We start from the raw sequence: 21,370 nt of genomic DNA, 5'->3' as shown, positions 1-21,370 counted from the left end.
TTCCAAATATGAAGTGTTTAAGGGAATATACTGAAGATGCTTTATATTGTAGTGGTAAATATGTTCTTGATTGGTTTTTCGTTCAAGAACTCGTAGGAGGGAGCATTGCCAGTGCCAACCCGGAATGTTTCCACGAAGGATGCATAAAGAAATATAAAAGTGTCGGTGGAGAAGGCAGGCGGGTAGTCAGCAAAATTGAAATTAGTGTTTCCAGCACTTTTACCGTTGATTATATTGAGCTCAAAGCCAAGAATATCTTTTAGATTATCACTGATAATAACCTTTTCATCGGCAATGGGTGAACTAATGTAGATCTTGCCCTCCTCCTTTGAATAGTTGAAATGAAAGGCTCCTTTTTTACGAGCGGAAATTCTTTTTTTAATAGAACGACATAAATCATTCATACAGGTGAGTTCTTCATAGGGTAATTCAATATATGGATAATCCATCCAATTGATCTTTTGAATTTGTTCTTGATCACCTGAGGGTGAAGGCCAATCATAGGGTCTAATTTTTATTTCATATTTACGATCCTTTTTCAAGATGCCATATGTATTTTTGAGAATACAGTCGACAAGAGCAACTTCATACTTTCCATTGTCGTCAAATTTGATGGTGGGGGAGAGTTTCGTCCAAAAATCACTTGTTCTATTCAAATCATTATAGAGGATCAGAAAAATTGGACATGAAAGTCACACAGAAATCATTGGGCATTGTCAATATCTTCAACACTGACCCAAGAATCAAAATCAGAGTTGTATCCTAGCCAGCGAACAAGCAACTGTCTCTTGCCCCTCCGAGTACGACTCTTTAATATATTTTCAATTTGATAGATTTCAAAAGTTTTTCTAACTTTTTGCAGTTCATATTCATAAAAACGGCCAAAAATCTCATCATCTTTAGTGTCTCGCAGTCGATATGTCGTGGGTGTAGTGTCTAGGATTTTGGACACTTTAAAAAGTTCAGTGCTCCATAAATAATTTCCCCTTTTCAAAAATATTGGTGTTTCCAATAATTCGAACAGTATCACCAACATTGAATTTCTTCTTTTTCTTCTTCTCACTACCGTTAGAATATTGCTTTAGAAAAGCATCAAATGTATTTTCACTGCAATGAACTTCCCGAGGGCTTGAGTTGGACAGAGATTGATGGGGTCGATGGTTATATATTGCAGCCTTTATCGGGCTGTGACCATGATAGAGTGTTGTATTATATTTAAATAGAACCTTTTGCACATGGGGATTATCAAATTCGCTACCACGATCTGATTGAATTTTTCTATAGCAATCCTGTTCAAGAATACTTTCTAAAGCATGAGCAACTTCAACACCTCTCTTTGACTGCAATAGAATGGCATAGGCATAGCGACTAAAGACACTGTTTGCCACGAGAATAGATTTGTAGGGTGCATTTTGACGCCGTTGAATCGCATCTAGAGTTAAAAGATCAGTTCGCATTATATTCAGAGGGAAAAAGGCTTTAGTTTGTCGATATTGTTTACGACGAAGCCTGCGATTCCGATGTAGTGTGTAACTCGGTTCATTTTCTAGATACCCTTTTGCTTTTTTTAATGTGCTGCCATCTATGTTAGAGGCAACTTTAGAAAGCGTTGTGGGGGAACTTAGACTTCCCACTTCACCAATATTCTCATAGACATGCTTCAGAGCTTTTTGAACGCAAACACGTAGTGCAATGTCCACTCCCCTTTTGCACACTGGAGGGTGATTCAATCCGTCTTCGCTTTTGACTAGCCACAGGTGTTATAAAATCATTTCTGCTGCTGCTGCTAGTATTTTCCAATATTGAATCATCTTCTTTTTTAAATGGTAGTGTTGGTGTTTTTGGAGGACTATATCCTCTTAGTTTCTTTAGAATTTGCTTATTGCCAATAAGACTTTTGGGAAAGTTTGATGCATATAGAAAGGCGTATAGATTATTGTCAAATGATAAAAGTCCTTTACGATTCGTCACCATATCACAAATTAAATCAACTAGATTATAACCTTTTCCCTGAATTATAATACATTTCCCTGTACTGTCGACTTGAACTTGATCGTCACTTTCCAACATGAGATATGTTAATAGTCTTTTACTCTGTTCTCGATAGATCACTGGCAATAGGTTTCCAATTGTTGTCATTATAGAATTCAATTCCTTCTCCTTTGATTGCACTGCTGCTGAATCTTGAAGAGATTTTTCCTGTTTAGGGAGATCGGTGATGACGGTGGGTCTCTCACGATAAGGTCTATGTTTGTCCACACGTCGCAATGCATCTTGAAGTAAAACTAGCTTTTTATCATCAGCAATATTCTCATCATTAATGAATTTGCTTATATTGTCTTCAAAATGTTCCACGGGTGAGAGGACAAGTTCAAATGGCGTCAATTTATAGGGTTTAGCCATTTTCTAGAGAAAACTGTTTACAAATCCTGCAATTATTGGCAGTAAAAGTGTAAAAAAGCTACCACTCGCTTGAAGGAGACGTTTTCTGTAAAAAAATTTCCCTTGTTTTTGCAAGCCAAGGCACGTACAGTGGAACGATGTTGCTTTATCTGTTGTCTAACACCTTTTGGCAAGTGTACATTGCCCTCAGTTAAAATTTAAACAAAGTCCAGATATTAGATTAATGAAATCATTGTCAACACCATGTTTGAGTATGGCCTTCCTGAGTGGAGGTTTTGAAGTGCCTAAAACGGAAAATAAATGCCGTTGTTCGTGTAGTTTCTTCAATGTCATAATGGCAACTAATAGCTTTTTCTACTGTTCCCCGGAATATACACAGTAATTTCTCTGTCAAAATATCTGTGACTACACGTAGATCCTCAGGTGTGCTCTGATTAAGACCTAGCAAAATGTACCCGTAGGGCTTATTTGTCACCTGAGAGTACGCTGACAGCAGAAATTTAGGGGAGCCGGGGTATTTTTGTTTATTGAGAGTTATTAGTGCGCTAGAATCACAAACGACTGGGTAAATAATATAGATAGTGCAATTCAAAGCAAGGGTTCTCATACATTTGCTCTGATGAAACAAATTGTGTAGAACTAGGGCTATGGAAATGTTTTCATGATGAGAGCGAAAGGTAAACAGCTGTAGCCTTTCCTGTGAGAACTGTTCAATGTATTCAGCCAAATCATTAATAATCAACCATGAGTTTAGTTCAATACTATCGAAAACATCAATTCTCCGTATGAATTGTTCTGGCATAGGTGTTGCATAGCATTTATTTGTTTGTACAATTCCTGCCACGCGATATAGTAATAATAAATTTTCTTTGGTTTATCAAAAAACATTTTATTACAATTTTGAATTATTTTAGCTAAAAGTGTCGTTTTCCCAGACATTGATGGGCCACACAGAAACGACCTGAATGGTGTTTTAAATTGATACATACTGCTTCTGCTGTTGACGACAGTCAGACTACAAATAACTGTAAACCATACTTGTCCAATGAATAAATAATAATTTTTCTATAGATCTATCTAGTACATTAACAACAAAAACAATATTTCATTCATTTATTGAACAAAAACACTTGTTCAACAAGAACAAAAACTCTATTTGTCCAAACAAGAACAACATTTATTAAGATAAAAAAACACTTCAGTTCAAATAAGACCAACATTTATTAAGATAAAAAAACACTTTTCTGTTCAAGAAGAAGAAAAACATTTATTAACAATAATATTTTTAATAGCACTATTTGTACAACAACACATAGAAAAACACGAGCTTAGAATAGCACAGTTGAACATCATGAATTTAATACCTCCCCCTTCTAGGCCGAAGGCCGGCCGCGGGCGGCCCACCCCCCCGGGGAGCCGCAGGCCTAAAACTGGCCGCGGGCGGGACCCCCAGCCCCCCGGGATCGTGCGGAGGATGGAACTGTATACAATAGTCCAAGTTGATTGCGATAGTCTACACATTTAACCCGGTCTGAAATTCTATAGTGGCCATGGGGGATTACATCTACACCATTCTCGAGCACAAAGACTTTGTCGGATATACATGACATTGCATTCGTTTCCCCTCTAACAGTATAATTTCTGTACTGTAGAGAGCGAATTGCAAGAACTTGTGCTCTCGGCACTATGTTACTCTCTACACAGTCTCTGTACACACTCATGTTGAAATTGTTCTTTACAAAATGTGTAGGCACCCCTTTACACGCCTGCTTTACATCCCAGTTATGAGTTTCTGCTCAATATACTTTAGGACCCGGGAACACCCCATTGGATATCAAATCACTCCCTGTCTCTGATTTTAATATGAGTAGTTGATTGGGGTCCTGACGTTTCACGAACTCGGGGTAGAGGGACAGATTTCAGTTAGTGAAATCTATCCGTAAGCTGATGTGTTCCTTATTTTCTAAATCTCCCAATAAATCCCCGTTTTTTACTTTTACCAGCAGAGAATCTGTATCCCCATATTAAACTTGAACCTCCCCCTCCCTTGGCCATTGTACCTTGCACAAATTGTAAAAAAACGACAACATGAGTTTTTTTGAAATTTCAAGTACTGAACCACCTCCTGCTATATTCTTGTTCAGTACCACATTTCTCTTTTTCCTGTGTAGAAAAACCATGCTCACCTCTATGCTCGTGAACGATGTGAAATTGGGGTCTGCAATAATTCGTGCACACTCTTGAGGGTCAGTCACGACGTCGCAACGAGATCTGTTCCGTACGCTTTCACACATTTTTCCAAAGGCTGAATTTAGAATGAGCTTGTACATTTCCTTCTCTACTTTAGTGTTTGCCCGAGAATGTTTATCAACAAAGGTGTCGATAAACGTCTTCAAATAGGGTTTTTGATTGAATTGCAGGACCCTATGTATTTTGGTGATCTTGAAACCATTGTTCACCATCCAGTGCAAAAGCACATGGTGAACAACAATTTTCTCTTTAGGGTCCAGATCTGCAATCAGTTTCTGCTTAGAGGGGGTCCAATGCATCCCCATATCCTCAACCAATGATCGAATGTAGGGACTCAGTGAGTCCTTGGTCACTGGTCGATTGATACAGGGGAAAACAAAATCTCTGACTGAATCATGAAGCGCCAGTGGAATGTGACCATCAATTTCAAAGAACCATCCTTGTGGCCCATTGCCCTCAACGGTGTGAATGCCAGGGAACTCACAATGATTCTCAAGCCATTTATAGTTCCCACACGGCAAAGAGTAGTGAGACATTGCCGAGGGATATAAAGAGTTCTTGTAAAAAAAAACTGCATTTGACTTTGCACCGCTGCTGTTTTTTCCGCTTGGATCTGTTGTCAAAACGCGATCTCCATGAAAAACATACCCCCCCCTCATTGATCTTTCTACAAAAAGGTGTTGATCTAAACCAGTTATCAAACCTATTTCTTCCCTACTAATTTTCAAAATCAAGTCCATCACAAAATGTGGTGTGGAAAAATAATACCCTATATCTAGTCCAAACTCTGAATAAATTTGATCTGTGTTCTTGCAGACAATATGTAACAGAGTTAAAACGTCACTGGCCAAGTACAGTCTACAATAATCCCACCCATTTTACAATTCCCCCTTAGCCCACACCTTCTTGGCAAATTCATGTTCCTCGGCAGTGCATTCACAGTTGGTGAGTGAATTATAGAAAGCTTCAATTGGAGGTAGTTTCTCCTCGCTTAAGCGGGCGCCAGAACAGTAATAGTCGTATGCATATACACCTTTACAGGTCAATAGGTCATACATTTCACTGTCTTGAAAGGGCTGTTTAAGCAAAGGAAAAATATCAAAATTATCACTTTTCTGCACTTGGATCAATTGACTCAATGCCTTTGGGAAAAAACTAAAAGAATCTAAAAACCTGATTTTATTCAGGCACGTATGCCCGTTATTCACTACCTGCCATTTCAACTCGAGAAGCACCAACTTTTCTGCTGATTTGGGGATGATGTTATAGGTAAATGAATTATTTACCCATGGACTATCTACTCCCCCTCCCTCCCTCTGCATACGTGCCAAAGCCGGTAAAATAAATTTTAAATTATAATTTGAATTATGAATGAAAACCGGAATAAAAAACTGCTGGCTTACATTCCCATTGCATGATTGATGTGCTACCCCTCTAAAATTACTACCCCCTGAGGATATTTCCTGCCACAAGTGATTGTGATCTCTGACTTTCCTCTTCCCCCTCTTTTCCCTCTATTGCCTTTCCCTTTATCCCCCTCTTCAAACTCCCCCTAACAAACCCAGCATATTTTTTGATTTTTAATCGCGAGACGATCCTCTGCAGACAATACCATAGGATAATGTGTATTTCTCAAACGAGAAATAGCGCGATTAGCGACGCCAATTAATTTAGTCAGTGCCTTGACCATGCACTCACCCTCATCAAACGTTTCGACTATTTCTAACAACTGCAGTGTTAGAACTGTCTCATTGTGCGTGGGCGTAGGAGACTGCAATGGCTCGATGTTCTTTGATTTGATTTGGAAATCGAGGATCGTTCACTTCCACTAGCTTCTCCTCACAATCCAAAGAGATTTTATTGCTCTGGAGGAGAGTATTTTGAAAATTTTCAAAGCGTAAAATGGCCCTATCCCCTGAAACTGTTTCCACTGACTGATAGCCATGCCGTCTACAATGCTTCATGTGATTTTGTAACTTTAATTCTGTCCAAAATTGAGACAGGCATGTTGGACAGTAGAAACGTACCCCATTAGTCTTACCCTCCCCCAGAACTCTACTGATGTCTGTAATTGGGTTGAAATGGCCAATTGCATTGGGTTCACTAGGTGGTGTGTACAACAACCAAACCCAGTGCTTCACCAATTCAATTGACGGTCCCCTTACTGGGAACACCAGCCTCTTCTTTTTAGAGCGAGCCCCATCCTCAAATTCTGTTTCATATTGAACCACAGTAACACCGATATTTAAACGGGCATTGGCCCTTTCAAAAATATCATTGTACATGAGCGTTACTGGGTATTTTCCCTCTAAACAACTGAAATCTACAATGGAAAAATTGGACCCCACCTTCCCATGCAAAGCCCAATATTCTAAATTTTTCTTTGTGGCTTCATTTCATACAGGTCGGAATACTGAAATGAGGAAAGCGTACATGGAACATTTTTGGCCTGTTTCAAAACAGATTCTCTGATCACCTTGACAACCCTCTAAATCTGAATTATATTTTAAAGCTATTGCCCTTTCCCCATGCCCCCCTCTTAAAATAAAATCTTTTTTAAATTTAAAAATATTAACGCTTAAATTTCCAACAAATAAAACCACAGACCCACTACCGTTTTCGTTATAATTCTCAAGATGCATAATAATGTGGCCTATCCAATCCGAAAACACGCCCTCAAAATTTTCTAAATGGGGATAGACACATCTCGGTATGTACATAATGATGATAAACTTCACTTTTGCCCTCATTTAAATAAAATATCTTTAAAAGAATTGAAACCTTAATTGAATCCCTACCCCCCCCCTCACAACTGAATCTGGTTTCCTAAGAGTGCACGAATTCTATCTACATATTCATGGACAATTTCTATAGGGTCAAATACAAAATTACCCCCCATAAACGAATTAAAAGGATCTCCAAAAGTTGCAATGTAAACGACTATCGTATTTAAAATTGAATTTGACAGTTGGAATTCAGGAAATGTTATAAATTAGGTATTGTCACCCTCCCCCTCCTGTATATTATCACCACACCTCCCCCAAATTGTTCATCAATAGGATTGTTCGATGAAATTTCATCCTCACCCTCCCCCTCATGTATATTTTCATCACCCCTCCCCCACATTGTTCAATAATAGGATTGTTCGATGACATTTCATCCTCCCCCTCCCCTTCATGTATATTATCATCACCCCCTGCCCCACATTGTTCAATAATAGAGTTGTTCGAAGCCACTTCATTTGTTTAAAGTGGAAGTATGTAATCAGTGGGGGGAGGGTTCCCTGTTAATTCCCGGGTGAAATCATCTAAAAGCTGTAAGGTGTTTGGACTTAGCAAAGGTAAGTCCCCCCGCCCAACTGCGCTATTATCAACATTAAGAAAATCATCAATATTATCTGGAATTTCGTTAATGATACCATCCCATGGTGAATTGTTGGAGAGCTCCACAGGCGCGTCTTCTTCTCCAACTGACGAACAGGGGGGAGATGGTGAATATGGTACCAATACAACCTATAAAAGAAAATAGCTTATTTTCAAAGTGTCTAAATCACCCTATTTTAAAAATTGGATTATTATTTACATGTGCTTAGTAGTAGTAGTAGCATTTGGTTAATTCACTGTTCTGAAAGTTCCAACTTAATATAATCTAAAAGATAACATAATAGGTTTTGATTTCGTTCAAACAACCCCTCAAAAAAAATTCATATTAATACTCTATCTGCTTTGAAAAAACCGGGGTCTTTACTTGGTAGCCTATCCCTTTCAGACAATATCCTCTCATTCCGATAGAAAATTGGTTTTATAATATTTGTAGAAGCAGGATTAAGCATTCGTTAATAATGCAGTTTATATCGCAAAGACTTTGCCATTTACTATGGTGAAATTATGATCAGAATATAGTGCCTTTTTTGGGCTTCGCTAAGAGAATTTAGCAGGGTGAATGCATGCACTTGACCTGATTCAAAAGGGGGAACGCTATATTTCCTTTGGGGGAAAAATGCCTTTTAATATCTCTGACACGCTTTTACTGTGTTGAAAATATGGTAAAAATGCTTACATTTTTATATTCCGGTTGCAGTTGAGTGCCAGATGGTCCTGGTAAAGCATGATGGGGGGCAGACGAGCTGGCGACGTCACGCTCTTGCATAGCCGGACCGGAGAGTACATGGGCTTGAGCAGCCGGGCCAGTGACGGCACGGACTTGTGCAGTCGAGCCAGTGATGCCACGGGTTTGCACAGATGAGACGGCGGGGATCGCCATATTATGAGAAGCCGCCCATTCTCTTTTCGGTTTTCTGCCAGGCTGCATAGGGGCTGGCACTGATGGGGCTGCCTCACCCTCTCTTTCTCTCTTTGATGGAGGAGGCACGCATTCTTCATAATTGGCCTTAAAAAAGAAGAAAAAATTTAGTATGGAAAAATGATTCCCTTTTTTACAGAAGAAAAATTAGTACCCCCCCCCACACCTAACCCTAATTTTGTCTAGAAAGTATTTATCGCAAAGAAGCCTCTCCCCCTTTTCAGCAAAGCAAAAAGTAAAAGTTTCCGAGAAATATACTAGGCTTAAAAATCAAACATTTTTATTACACAACTTGTGAAAAATAAACCTTGACAAACAGTAGTCTGTAGCCTTAGGATATAAATCAATGTTTCTATTTTTACCATTTAGAAAAAAAATTAAATGTTCCAGTCTATAGGCTTTAATATAGATATAAAAAAAGCTCGTTAACACACAGCTTATGGGCCTAAAATTTACGATCATAGGTAAAAATGCTATTCAATTTACGCATAATAAAGACTTTGTTTTCTAGCCCAACACTATCAAAGCTAAAAACCATATTTTTCACCCCCTCTCCCCCTGAGAATATAAAAGAAACTTTATCGAATAAAAGCTAGAAAAAAATGAATAATATGCACTCTAACAGCGAAACCTTTGCTAAGCCGCTATCGTAATTCATGAGAATTAAGAACCAGGAAGTACACTTGACGGGTGTCAACGATTATCAGCTTTTTAAATCTTAGTGGTTTAGCGTCATAAGGGGGTCAGTATATTAAGAGTTGACGAAAGTTGACTGTCACTTTTAGGTAGGATAAATTTAACAAAAACTGAATTATTTCCAATGAAAGAATTAAAGTCGTAAACAGGGGGAGGAGGGAGGTTTACATGGTAAGAAAGAGTGTATTTTACGCTTTCTATCGACTATAAACATCATATAGAGGAGTTTGTATTGTGGGGGGAGGGGGTATATCCTGAATTTGAATTTACTGGAGTGGGACTATGTAAAATGATTTTATTTGACAATAAACTAAGAAAATTTACTAAACAGAACTCACATTATAAATCGATGTAGCCAAAGTTTCCAAATCAATAATATCCGATGCTTGTTCCATTGTGTCTTAAAACTTTATGATAATTTATCCTCATGTCCGTTATATACAAAATCTCAAGGGCAAATTGTGATGTAATGGGAAACCTTACAAAACTTCCCTGATTGGATTTGAAAAAGACACGTGATCCTGTTCCCCTTTCGTGGATCAATAATTCACCGTCTTTGCTTATGTAATCAATTACTCAGAAATCCAGTTCCCCTCGAGTCGATCAATACATCTCTTACCGTTAATGCGCAGGTGCAAACTTCGCCCCGGAGTCATTATACCTAGAAACAACAAATAAATCGACCTTGAAAAAGGGGACATTGACCCCATTAGACTCGATCAATAATCCTTGAATAAATTATGTGTATCTCGGAGTCGTTGATAGCTCCCTACTAAACAGTCAGTCCATAGTCTGGATTAAAGGAAAATTGTTTTTACTTAACAGGGATGTATATAAAAATGCTCAGAGTTAATGCTTTTTGGGGAACTAAAACTTGGAGAAACATCAAGGAATTCCTGATAATGTATAGTAGCGTACTATACGGATATGTACTTAAATGAAATACTCAAAACATACAAAAGTAAAATGAAGAATTGTTTAATTAAATGGTAACTTTTCCATTGCGTAAAAAACAATGACATTAAAAAAGAGCAACGTATATTATTTCTATAGCATTTATGAGTAAGCCCAGCTGCAAAAATATCTCCCTCCTTCCTCCACTGGGCAGTCACATATATTTAGAATATGTATTCTGAAACAGATCGATTGTTTAATTGTGCGAAAAAACTGGCATCAAAAAGAGTTAAAAGCATTCTAAAAAAAGCAGTGCTTAAGTAATGTGATATCAGAAGCAATTTCAGGGTAGAAAATACATTCAAGTAAATCTTAGCTTAAGTCAGGAGTGGGTAAATACCGTCTATAGGCTGCATGCAAGCTCAAAAGACTTTTGTTGTGGCTAGTCGTGGCATGGGATGATGTATCTTGTTTCTTTACAATAAGATTCGTTTGATGTCAAAAAACGTTTAAACATGATTGTAAACATTTTCTATCCCTTTTGTAAAATATGTCAGGAGGATAAGGATTAAGATGATTTACGGTCATGGAGCTCATGTACAGTTATACCTAATTTATTTATTATAAATAACAGGAAGAGCCAGAGAAAGGTAACAAGGAGAATAAGAGAGAGGGAATAAGGAAGAAAAACTGGAATTAAGGCGGGAAAACAATTCAACTTACTCTTAACATCCCTGTGAACAATACCGTGTTCATGTAGTTCACGAATAGCTTCTAACAGTTGTCTCGAATACCTTCTAATCAACACTTCAGGTAAAGGGTCCTTGATTTCCTCAATGAGTGACTCCAAGGTCCCTTCTGCACAATATTCCATAAAAATAAGCATTTCGTTATTGTGAATCTCAACACCATAGTGGCGGACGAGATTTTTGTGTCTAATTCCTTCAAATATACGCAGCTCGTCGGCAAGCTTTCTCAGAGCTCTGTGATCTCCTAGTGATATCGGTATCTCTTTCATGGCATACACGTCCCCAGTTTTTGTGTTAATCGCTACAAACACTTTACCAAACCTCCCTTGGCCAATTTTAACACCCTTCTGCCAGGAGAAGTTCACAGTTTTTGATTTTATCTGAACCTTGAATGTTGGACAAACATCTGTTACTCTACCGGTAATTCCGTTACTCCGAAGAAAAGAATCCCGCTCTTCATCCACTTGACTTACTGACTTGGCAACGTTATTTTGCCAATTAGAGACGACTTTGGCACTGGGAGGGGTCGGGGATTGTATTGAGCTTGACATAAACTTTTCATCATCAAAGTATGACACACTCGAATGTGTAGAACAAGAAGTTGAACTGTTAGGATTTGACATCACGTCAGACTGATCATCAGAACCGTACTGAGATCCTTTTGACGCAAACCATGATCCTCTCTGAAGTGAATGTAGTCCTAAAGATGCAAGAACCCCATCATCTGATTTTCCAATTACATGAGCAAGACACTTACTAATATTCTTTTTAAATTCTTCAAATTCAGAGTCACTTAAATAACAAGTATGCTTGGGGTCACAAGCAACAGTTAAAAAGTTCAAACCATGATGAGCCCACTTAGGACGTACGCCTCTTCCTCTTTCACATCGATCAATGGTATGCCTCATCCATTTTTTGGCAAGTCCAGTTATTCTCTCGGCAATACTGGATCTGAATCTACCCATGTTCAACCTTTGCAGATCTCTATAGAACTAAAAAATAGTAAGCCTTAGCCAAGAAACTTAACAATAAAAGAGTAAGATTGGGGAGGACAAGATATATTAAGTCAAAAACTGAAAAATTGCTCAAATAAAATAGGGCATTATATTGGATCAGATCCATAGCTTTACCGTAATTTCAGGTACATAAAAAGTAAACCAAATAAATATATTCATCTTTTAAATTGAGACTGTCAATACCCAGCACTGAATCTAAATACCGGATAAACCACGAAAGAAAATTAATCTCCATAATAGGTACAATTTGCTGTTTGGACATTTTTTGCAGGACTATGCTCTTCACTCCAATGCTAGATTCTCTTTAAATTAAGCTCCTAGACATAGTCCCAGAAAACTGTCAGAGCTAGACTTAGTACAAAGCAGCTGAGCGTAAGAGGTAGTCTAGCAGATGATTTTTTAGCGCCACCACCGGTGAGATGTCGGCGGCATGCCACCGGCCCGATCATTGTTAGTAGTATAGTTTAAATCTAAGAGAGTGGAAAGTACCCCCTTATTGGGTCAATCTAAGAGAGCGGACAGTACCCCTTAATTGGGTCAATGAAAGAGAGCGGACAGTACCCCCTTATTGTGTCAATGATAGGTAGCGGACAGTACCCCTTACTATGTCAATCTAAAGAAGCGGACAGTACTCCGACCATACAAGCGGGAGAACATTCCAAGCAGATACATAGTCAATCTTTTTGGGCTTTTTCCATCCATAAAACTCTAGACATTAAAAATCCACATTACCTTTTATACATGTATCTTATAAAAAAAAACACCACGCCTATAAAGTCAAATCTTTGGTTGGTTTTGATGTTTTAATTATAATCAGCATACCAAGAAAATTCGTGTTATTCATAGTACAATGATTTTGAATTAAATTTCATGCTTCTGTTAGAGTCATGGCTGTTCTCATACACCGATCGTTTTTTCCTGGTATGGCTACATACAGTTGATGGTTACCAAATTCTATCTTTTAAGCAATATGTTAGGCGTGGTTTTTATGTTTCACCTTGAACATGGTATAAAAACTCTGATGGCGAGTTATTTTCTTAGTTCAAATTTGGTATTTGAAATAAAACAATGAATTCTAACAAAAGAAATATTGATGAAAGCTACAAGCAAGAAGTAAGTTATTCATTTGTATTCTTAGCGGGTAAAGGGATTAATTCTAATATAATTTATCGAATGGTTTATACAGTCCCCTTATAGTTAAAGAATTGTTAAATATTTTTGAACCTGGATCTTCAGAGGTCGGTAAAGAGCAATATCAAAACTAAAGAGTGCGCAAACACTGCGTTTAAATGGTTTGCGAGCTTAGTATATGAGGCAAATCTTACTTATTTTTTATTTGGGCCCCAAATCCTCCCCCATATCCTTAAACCCCATTCCTCTACCCCTCCCTCCAACCCCCCCTTCTCAAAAGGCCCCCCAACCTTTTTTTAGTTTTTTTTTACATCTCTTAGAATGACTTGAAACATACTTAAAACATAAAAATTCACATTTAATATTTTCCAAATTCAAAATGAGACTGATTGATATGTTAATCGTGACTTTTACTATTAGAAAAATAATGTTTGCAGTAGCACTTTTTTTGGGCTGATTTTTTTTGGAAAATTATTCGACTTTTTTTATTATTTTTTTGTATGTATCTTAAAATGACATGAAATTTACCTAAAACAATATTTTCCATGTTTCTCAAAACTAAATGATAAGTTCCTCAAAATGATCTAACATTGCTAAGTTTATCAGATGCATTTTAACCCTATGCATCCTTGTTTCTCTCAACTAAATGATAAGTTCCTCAAAATGATCTAATACTGCTAAAGATATCAGATGCATTTTGTCCACATCCATACATGTTTCTCAAAACTAAAAGCTAAGTTCCTCAAAATTATCTAGTATTGCTAAGGATATCAGATGTATTTTGGCACTATGCATCCTTGTTTCTCTCAACTAAATGACAAGTTCCTAATAATGATCTAAAATTGCTAAGCATATCAGATGTATTTTGACCACATGTATCTTTGTTTCTCAAAACTATAAGCTAAGTTCCTCAAAATGATCTAACAATGCTAAGGTTATCAGACACATTTTGACCCTATGCATCCTTGTTTCTCTCAACTAAAAGATAAGTTCCTCAAAATGATCTAACATTGCTGAGGATATCAGAAGCATTTTGACCCTATGCATCCATGCTTCTCTAAACTAAATGATAAGTTCCTAAAAATTATCCAACATTGCTAAAGATAACAGATGCATTTTGACCTCATGCATCCTTGTTTCTCAAAAATATCAGGTAAGTTCCTCATAATGATCTAATATTGTTAAGGATATCCGATGCATTTTGAACATATGCATCATTGTTTTTAAAAGCTAAAAGCTAAGTTCGTCAAAATAATCTACCATTGCTAAGGATATCTGATGAATTTGGACAATATGTATCCTTGTTTCTCAAAACTGAAAGCTAAGTTGCTTAAAATGATCAAACATTGCTAAGGATAAAATATATATTTTCATCCTATAAATCCTTACATTTCTCATCTAAATGATAATTTCCTCAAAAAGATATAACTTTGCCAAGGATATCAGAAGCATTTTGTCTACATCCCGCCTTGTTTCTCAAAACTAAAAGCTAAGTAAATCTAAAAGAAAACTAAACATTAAACTAAAACTTAACTAAAAATCAAAACTACTAAACTAACTAAAATCTAAATTAAGCTACTAAGTTAAAACTCTAACTAAAACTAAACAAAATATAAATTATAACACTAAACTAAAACTAAACTAGAACTAAACTAAACTACTAAACTAACTAAACTAACTAAAAATCTGAACTATTACGCTAACTAAACCTAATAACAAATAAACTAACTAAAACTCTAAAATAAGAAGATTCACTATTTTTATAATTGGATAAAACCAAATTAAAATAATAAATTAGAATTCTAAAATTAACTATACAGAAACCTGAAGCATAACTCAAAAGCTAATCGAAAAATAAACTAAAACTAAACTAAAAACTAAAAGAAAACTAAACATTAAACTAAAACTAAACTAAAAATCAAAACTACTAAACTAACTAAAATCTAAATTAAACTGCTAAATTAAAACTCTAACTAAAACTTTTTAGTAAAACTCTAGCTAAACTAAAACTCTAAACTAAAACTAAACTAAAACTCTAGCTAAACTAAAACTCTAAACTATTAAACTAACTAAAATCTAAACTACCAAAAATTCTACACTAAAACTAAACACTAATCTAAAACTAAACTAAATTAAACTGAAAATCTAACTAAAACTCTAAACTAAACCAAACTAAAACTAAACTAAAACTAAAATCTAAACTTTTAAACTAAGCCAACCTGCAATCCTCTTTTTCTAATATTTCCACCCTCCTGATTGACTTAGAAGGAGATGTAAGCAAGCCTTCTGATTGTCTGAGAAGGAAACATGAGATCTAACAGTTTCCGGGAAACTCATAACATTCGCTGAGAGCAACAACAACAAATACTATTTCTGGATCATAACATTTGCATCGAGCAACAACAAGAAGGAAGTGTCATTGACCTGCCCCCATTAGACTCAATAATTCATTAAAGTGAGAAAGTTTCTGTTTTTTCATTCTCACTGACAAAATCCATAAAAACAGACATAAATGTGAGAAAGTTCCTGTTTTTTCAAATTCTCACTGACAAAAACCATAAAACATCCAAGAAAAACATCAAATAAATCGACAAACACACATAACCATCCATGAAAACATCCATAAATGTGACAAAATTCCTGTTTTTCAAATTCTCACTGACAAAAACCATCCATAAATGTGAGAAAGTTCCTGTTTTTTCAAATTCTCACTGAAAAAAACCATAAACACATCCAAAAAATATACAAAGTTCCTGTTTTTCAAATTCTAACTGACAATATCCATCAAACCTCCATTAAAAACATCAAATTAATCGACCTACATACATAACCATCCATGAAAAAATACATAAATGTGAGAAAGTTCATGTTTTTTCAAGTTCTCGCTGACAAAAACTATCCATAAATGTGAGAAAGTTCCTGTTTTTTCAAATTCTCACTGACAAAACCATATAAAAATCAATAAATGTGACAAAATTCCTGTTTTTTCAAATTCTCACTGACAAAAACCATGAAAACATCCATGAAAAACATCAAATAAATCGACCAACACACATAACCATCCAAGTATATCAGTTACATTTTGATCCTACCCATCCTTGTTTCTCTCATCTAAATGATAAGTTCCTCAAAATGATTTACGTCTGATAAAGATAGCAGACACATGTTGTCCAAATCCATCCTTGTTTCTCTTAGCTAAAAGCTAAGTTCCTCAAAAGTATGTAATATTGCTAAGTGTAGCAGATGCATTTTGACAATATGAATCCTTATTTCTCTCAACTAAATGATAAGTTCCTCAAAATGATGTAACATTGCTAAAGATATCAGAAGCATTTAACCACATGCATTCTTGTTTCTCAAAACTGAAAGCAAAGTTCCTCATAATGATCTAACATTGCTAAGGGTATCCGATGTATTTTGACAATATGTATCCTTGTTTCTCAAAACTAACAGAAAAGTTCCTCAAAATGATCTAATATTGCTAAGGATATCAGATGCATTTTGACCCTATGCATCCTTATTTCTCTCAACTAAATGATAACTTCCTCAAAATGATCCAACATTGCAAAGGATATCAGAAGCATTTTTTACACATCCATCCATGTTTCTCAAAAATAAAAGCTAAGCTCCTCAAAATGATCTAACATTGCTAAGGGTATCAGATGCTTTTTGACCCTATTGATCCTTGTTTCTCTCAACTAAATGATAAGTTCCTCAAAAGGATCTAACATTCCTAAGGCTATCAGAAGCATTTTGTCCAAATCCATCCTTGTTTCTCTCAACAAAATGATAAGTTCCTAAAAATGATCTTACATTGCTATATATATCAGATCAATTTTGACCATATGCATCCTAGCTTCTAAAAAATAAAAGCTAAGTTCCTCAAAATGATCTAACATTGCTAAGGATATCAGATGCATTTTGACCACATGCATCCTTTTTTCTCCCAACTAAATGATAAGTTCCTAAAAATGATATAATATTGCTAAGGATATGAGATACATTTTGACCACATGCATCCTTGTTTCTCAAATTTAAAGCTCAGTTCCTCGTAATGATCTAACATTGCTAAGGATATCAGATGCATTTTGACAATATGTATCCTTGTTTCTCAAAACTAAAAGCTAAGTTCCTCAAAATTATCTAACATTGCTAAGTATAGCAGATACATTTTGACTCTATCTATCCTTCTTTCTCTCAACTAAATGATAAGTTCCTCAAAATGATCTAATTCTGCTAAGGATATCAGATGCATTTTGACCACATTCATGATTGTTTCTCAAAACTAAAAGCGAAGTTCCTCAAAATGATCTAACATTGCTAGGGATATCAGATGCATTTTGACCCTATATATTGTTAATTCTCTCAACCAAATGATAAGTTCCTCAGAATGATCTAACATTACTAAAGATATTAGATGCATTTTGACCATATACATTCGTGTTTCTCAAAACTAAAAGCTAAGTTCCTCATACTGATCTAACATTGCCAAGGATATCCGATGTATTTTGACGATATATAGCCTTGTTTCTCAAAACTAAAAGCTAAGTTCCTGAAAATGATCTAACATTCCTAAGGATATCGGATGCAGTTTGACCATATGCATCCTTGTTTCTCTCACTAAATTATAAGTTCAATAAGATGATCTAACATTGCTAAGGATATCAGAAGCACTTTGTCCACATCCATCATTGTTTTTCAAAACTAATAGCTAAGTTCCTCAAAATGATCTAACATTGCTAAGGATATCAGAAGCATTTTGACAATATGCATCCTTGTTTCTCAAAAGTCAAAGCTAAGTTCCTAAAAATGATCTAACATTAATAAGGCTATCAGTTGCATTTTGTCCCCATCCATCCTTGTTTCTCTCAACAAAATGATAAGTTCCTATAAATGATCTAACATTGCTAAGGATATCAGATACATTTTGATTACATGCATCCTTGTTTCTCAAAAATGAAAGCTAAATTCCTCAAAATGATCTAATATTGCTAAGGCGATCAGACGCATTTTGACCTTATGCATCCATGTTTCTCTCAACTAAATGATAAGTTCCTCAAAATGATCTAACATTGCTAAGGCTATCACAAGCATTTTGTCCAGATCCATCCTTGTTTCTCTCAACAAAATGATAAGTTCCTCAAAATGATCAAATTCTGCAAAGGATATCAGATGCATTTTGACCACATTCATGATTGTTTCTCAAAACTAAAAACTAAGTTCCTCAAAATGATCTAACATTGCTAAGGATATCAGACACATTTTGACCCTATGCATCCATGTTGCTCTCAACTAAATGATAAATTTTTCAAAATGATGTAAAATTGCTAAAGATATCAGATTTATTTAGACCCTACGCATCCTTGTTTCTCTCAACTAAATGATAACTTCCTCAAAATGATCTAACATTGCTAAGGATATCAGATGCATTTTGACCACATGCATCCTTGTTTCTCAAAAATAAAAGCTAAGTTCCTCAAAATGATCTAACATTGCTAAGGCTATCAGACACATTTTGACCCTATGCATCCATATTTCTCTCAATTAAATGATTACTTCCTCAAAATTATCTAACATTGCTACAGATATCAGATTTATTTTGACCTTATGCATCCTTGTTTCTCTCAACTAAATGTTCCTCAAAATAATATAACATTGCTACAGATATCAGTTGCATTTTGACCATGTACATTCTTGTTTCTGAAAACTAAAAGCTAAGTTCCTCATAATGATCTAACATTGCCAAGGATATCCGATGCATTTTGACAATATATAACCTTGTTTCTCAAAACTAAAAGCTAAGTTCCTCAAAATGATCTAACATTGCTAAGGATATAAGATGCATTTTGACCATATGCATCCTTGTTTCTCTCAAATAAATGAGAAGCTTCTCAAGATGATCTAACATTGCTAAGGATTTCAGAAGCATTTTGTCCATATCCATCCTTGTTTTTCAAAACTATAAATCTAAGTTCCTCAAAATGATCTAAAATTGCTAAGGATATCAGATGCAATTTGACCTTATGAATCCTTGTTTCTCTCAACTAAATGATAAGTTCCTCAAAATGATCTAACATTGCTAAGGATATCAGATGCCTTTTGACCACATGCATCCTTGTTTCTCAAAATGAAAGCTAAGTTCCTCAAAATGATCTAGCATTGCTAAGGCTATCACACGCATTTTGACCCTATGCATGCATGTTTCTTTCAACTAGTTCCTCAAGATGATCTAACATTGCTAAGGATTTCAGAAGCATTTTGTCCAAATCCATCCGTTTTTCAAAATTAAAAGCTAAGTTCCTCAAAATGATCTAACATTACTAAGGATATCAGATGCATTTTGACCCTATGCATCCTTGTTTCTCTCAACTAAATGATAAGTTCCTCAAAATGATCTAACATTGCTATGGATATCTGATACATTTTGACCACATGCATCCTTGTTTCTCAAAAATGAAAGCTAAGTTCCTCAAAATGATCTAACATTGTTAAGGCTATCAGACGCATTTTGACCCTATGCATCCATGTTTCTCTCAACTAAATGATAAGTTCCTCAAAATAATCTAACATTGCAACAGATATCAGATTTATTTTGACCCTATGCATCCTTGTTTCTCTCAACTAAATGATAAGTTCCTCAGAATGATATAACATTGCTAATGATATCAGATGCATTTTGACCGCATGCATCCCTATTTCTCAAAACTAAAAGCTAAGTTCCTCAAAATGATCTAACATTGCTGAAGATATAAGATGCATTTTGACCCTATGCATCCATGTTTCTCTCAACTAAATGATAAGTTTTTCAAAATGATGTAAAATTGCTAAAGATATCAGATTTATTTAGACCCTACGCATCCTTGTTTCTCTCAACTAAATGATAAGTTCCTCAAAATGATATAACATTGCTAAGGATATCAGATTTATTTTGACCACATGTATCCTTGTTTCTCAAAACTAAAAGCTCAGTTTCTCATAATGATCTAACATTGCTAAGGATATCAGATGCATTTTGACAATATGTATCCTTGTTTCTCAAAACTAAAAGCTAGGTTCCTGAAAATGATCTAACATTGCTAAGTATATCAGATGCATTTTGACCCTATCCATCATTGTTTCTCTCAACTAAATTATAAGTTCCTCAAAATGATCTAACGATCATTTAAAATGCATCTGATATCTAAGGATATCAGATGCATTTTTTCCCCATCCATCCTTGTTTCTCAAAACTAAAAGCTAATTTCCTAAAAATGATCTAACATTGCCAAGGGTATCAGATACATTTTGACCCTATGTATCCTTATTTCTCTCAACCAAATGATAAGTTCCTCAAAATGATCTAACATAGCTAAAGATATCAGATGCATTTTGACCATATACATTCTTGTTTCTCAAAACTAAGAGCTAAGTTCTTCATAATGATCTAATGATCATTATTATCATAATGATCATATTGATCAGATGCATTTTGACCACTTGCATCCTTGTTTCTACAAAATAAAATCTAAGTTCCCCAAAATGATCTATAATTGTTAAGGATATCAGTTGCATTTTGACCACATGCATCTTTTTTTTCTCAACTAAATGATAAGTTCCTAAAAATGATATAACATTGCTAAGGATATCAGATGCATTTTGACCATATGTATCCTTGTTTCTCAAAACTAAAAGCTCAGTTCCCCATAATGATCTAAGGATATCAGATGCAATTTGTCAATATGTATCCGTGTTTCTTAAAACTAAAAGCTAAGTTCCTCAAAATGATCTAACATTGCTAAGTATAGAAGATACATTTTAACCCTATCCATCCTTGTTTCTCTCAACTAAATGACAAGTTTTTCAAAATGATATAATTCTGCTAAGGATATCAGATGCATTTTGTCCACATTCATCCTTGTTTCTCAAAACTAAAAGCTAAGTTCCAAAAAA

General features: G+C 35.5%; 1 protein-coding gene across 1 annotated transcript in view; it reads right to left on the bottom strand.

Moving 5' to 3' along the window:
• Positions 1-21,370, bottom strand: part of LOC148953807 (mitogen-activated protein kinase kinase kinase 4-like) — a 74,787-nt gene that overhangs the window by 22,135 nt on the left and 31,282 nt on the right. The window contains exon 3 of the mRNA XM_089085911.1: positions 11,269-12,286. Within this exon, the coding sequence (XP_088942037.1) occupies positions 11,269-12,286 (1,018 nt within the window). The remainder of the gene's footprint in view (positions 1-11,268; positions 12,287-21,370) is intronic.

This window comes from Artemia sp. Qi Xiang Cuo, chromosome 3, assembly GCF_049724085.1.
Source record: "Artemia sp. Qi Xiang Cuo chromosome 3, ASM4972408v1, whole genome shotgun sequence".
NCBI lineage: Eukaryota > Metazoa > Arthropoda > Branchiopoda > Anostraca > Artemiidae > Artemia > Artemia sp. Qi Xiang Cuo.
Note: the sequence above shows the minus strand (reverse complement) of the source record. Positions and strands in the feature narration are given on the sequence as shown.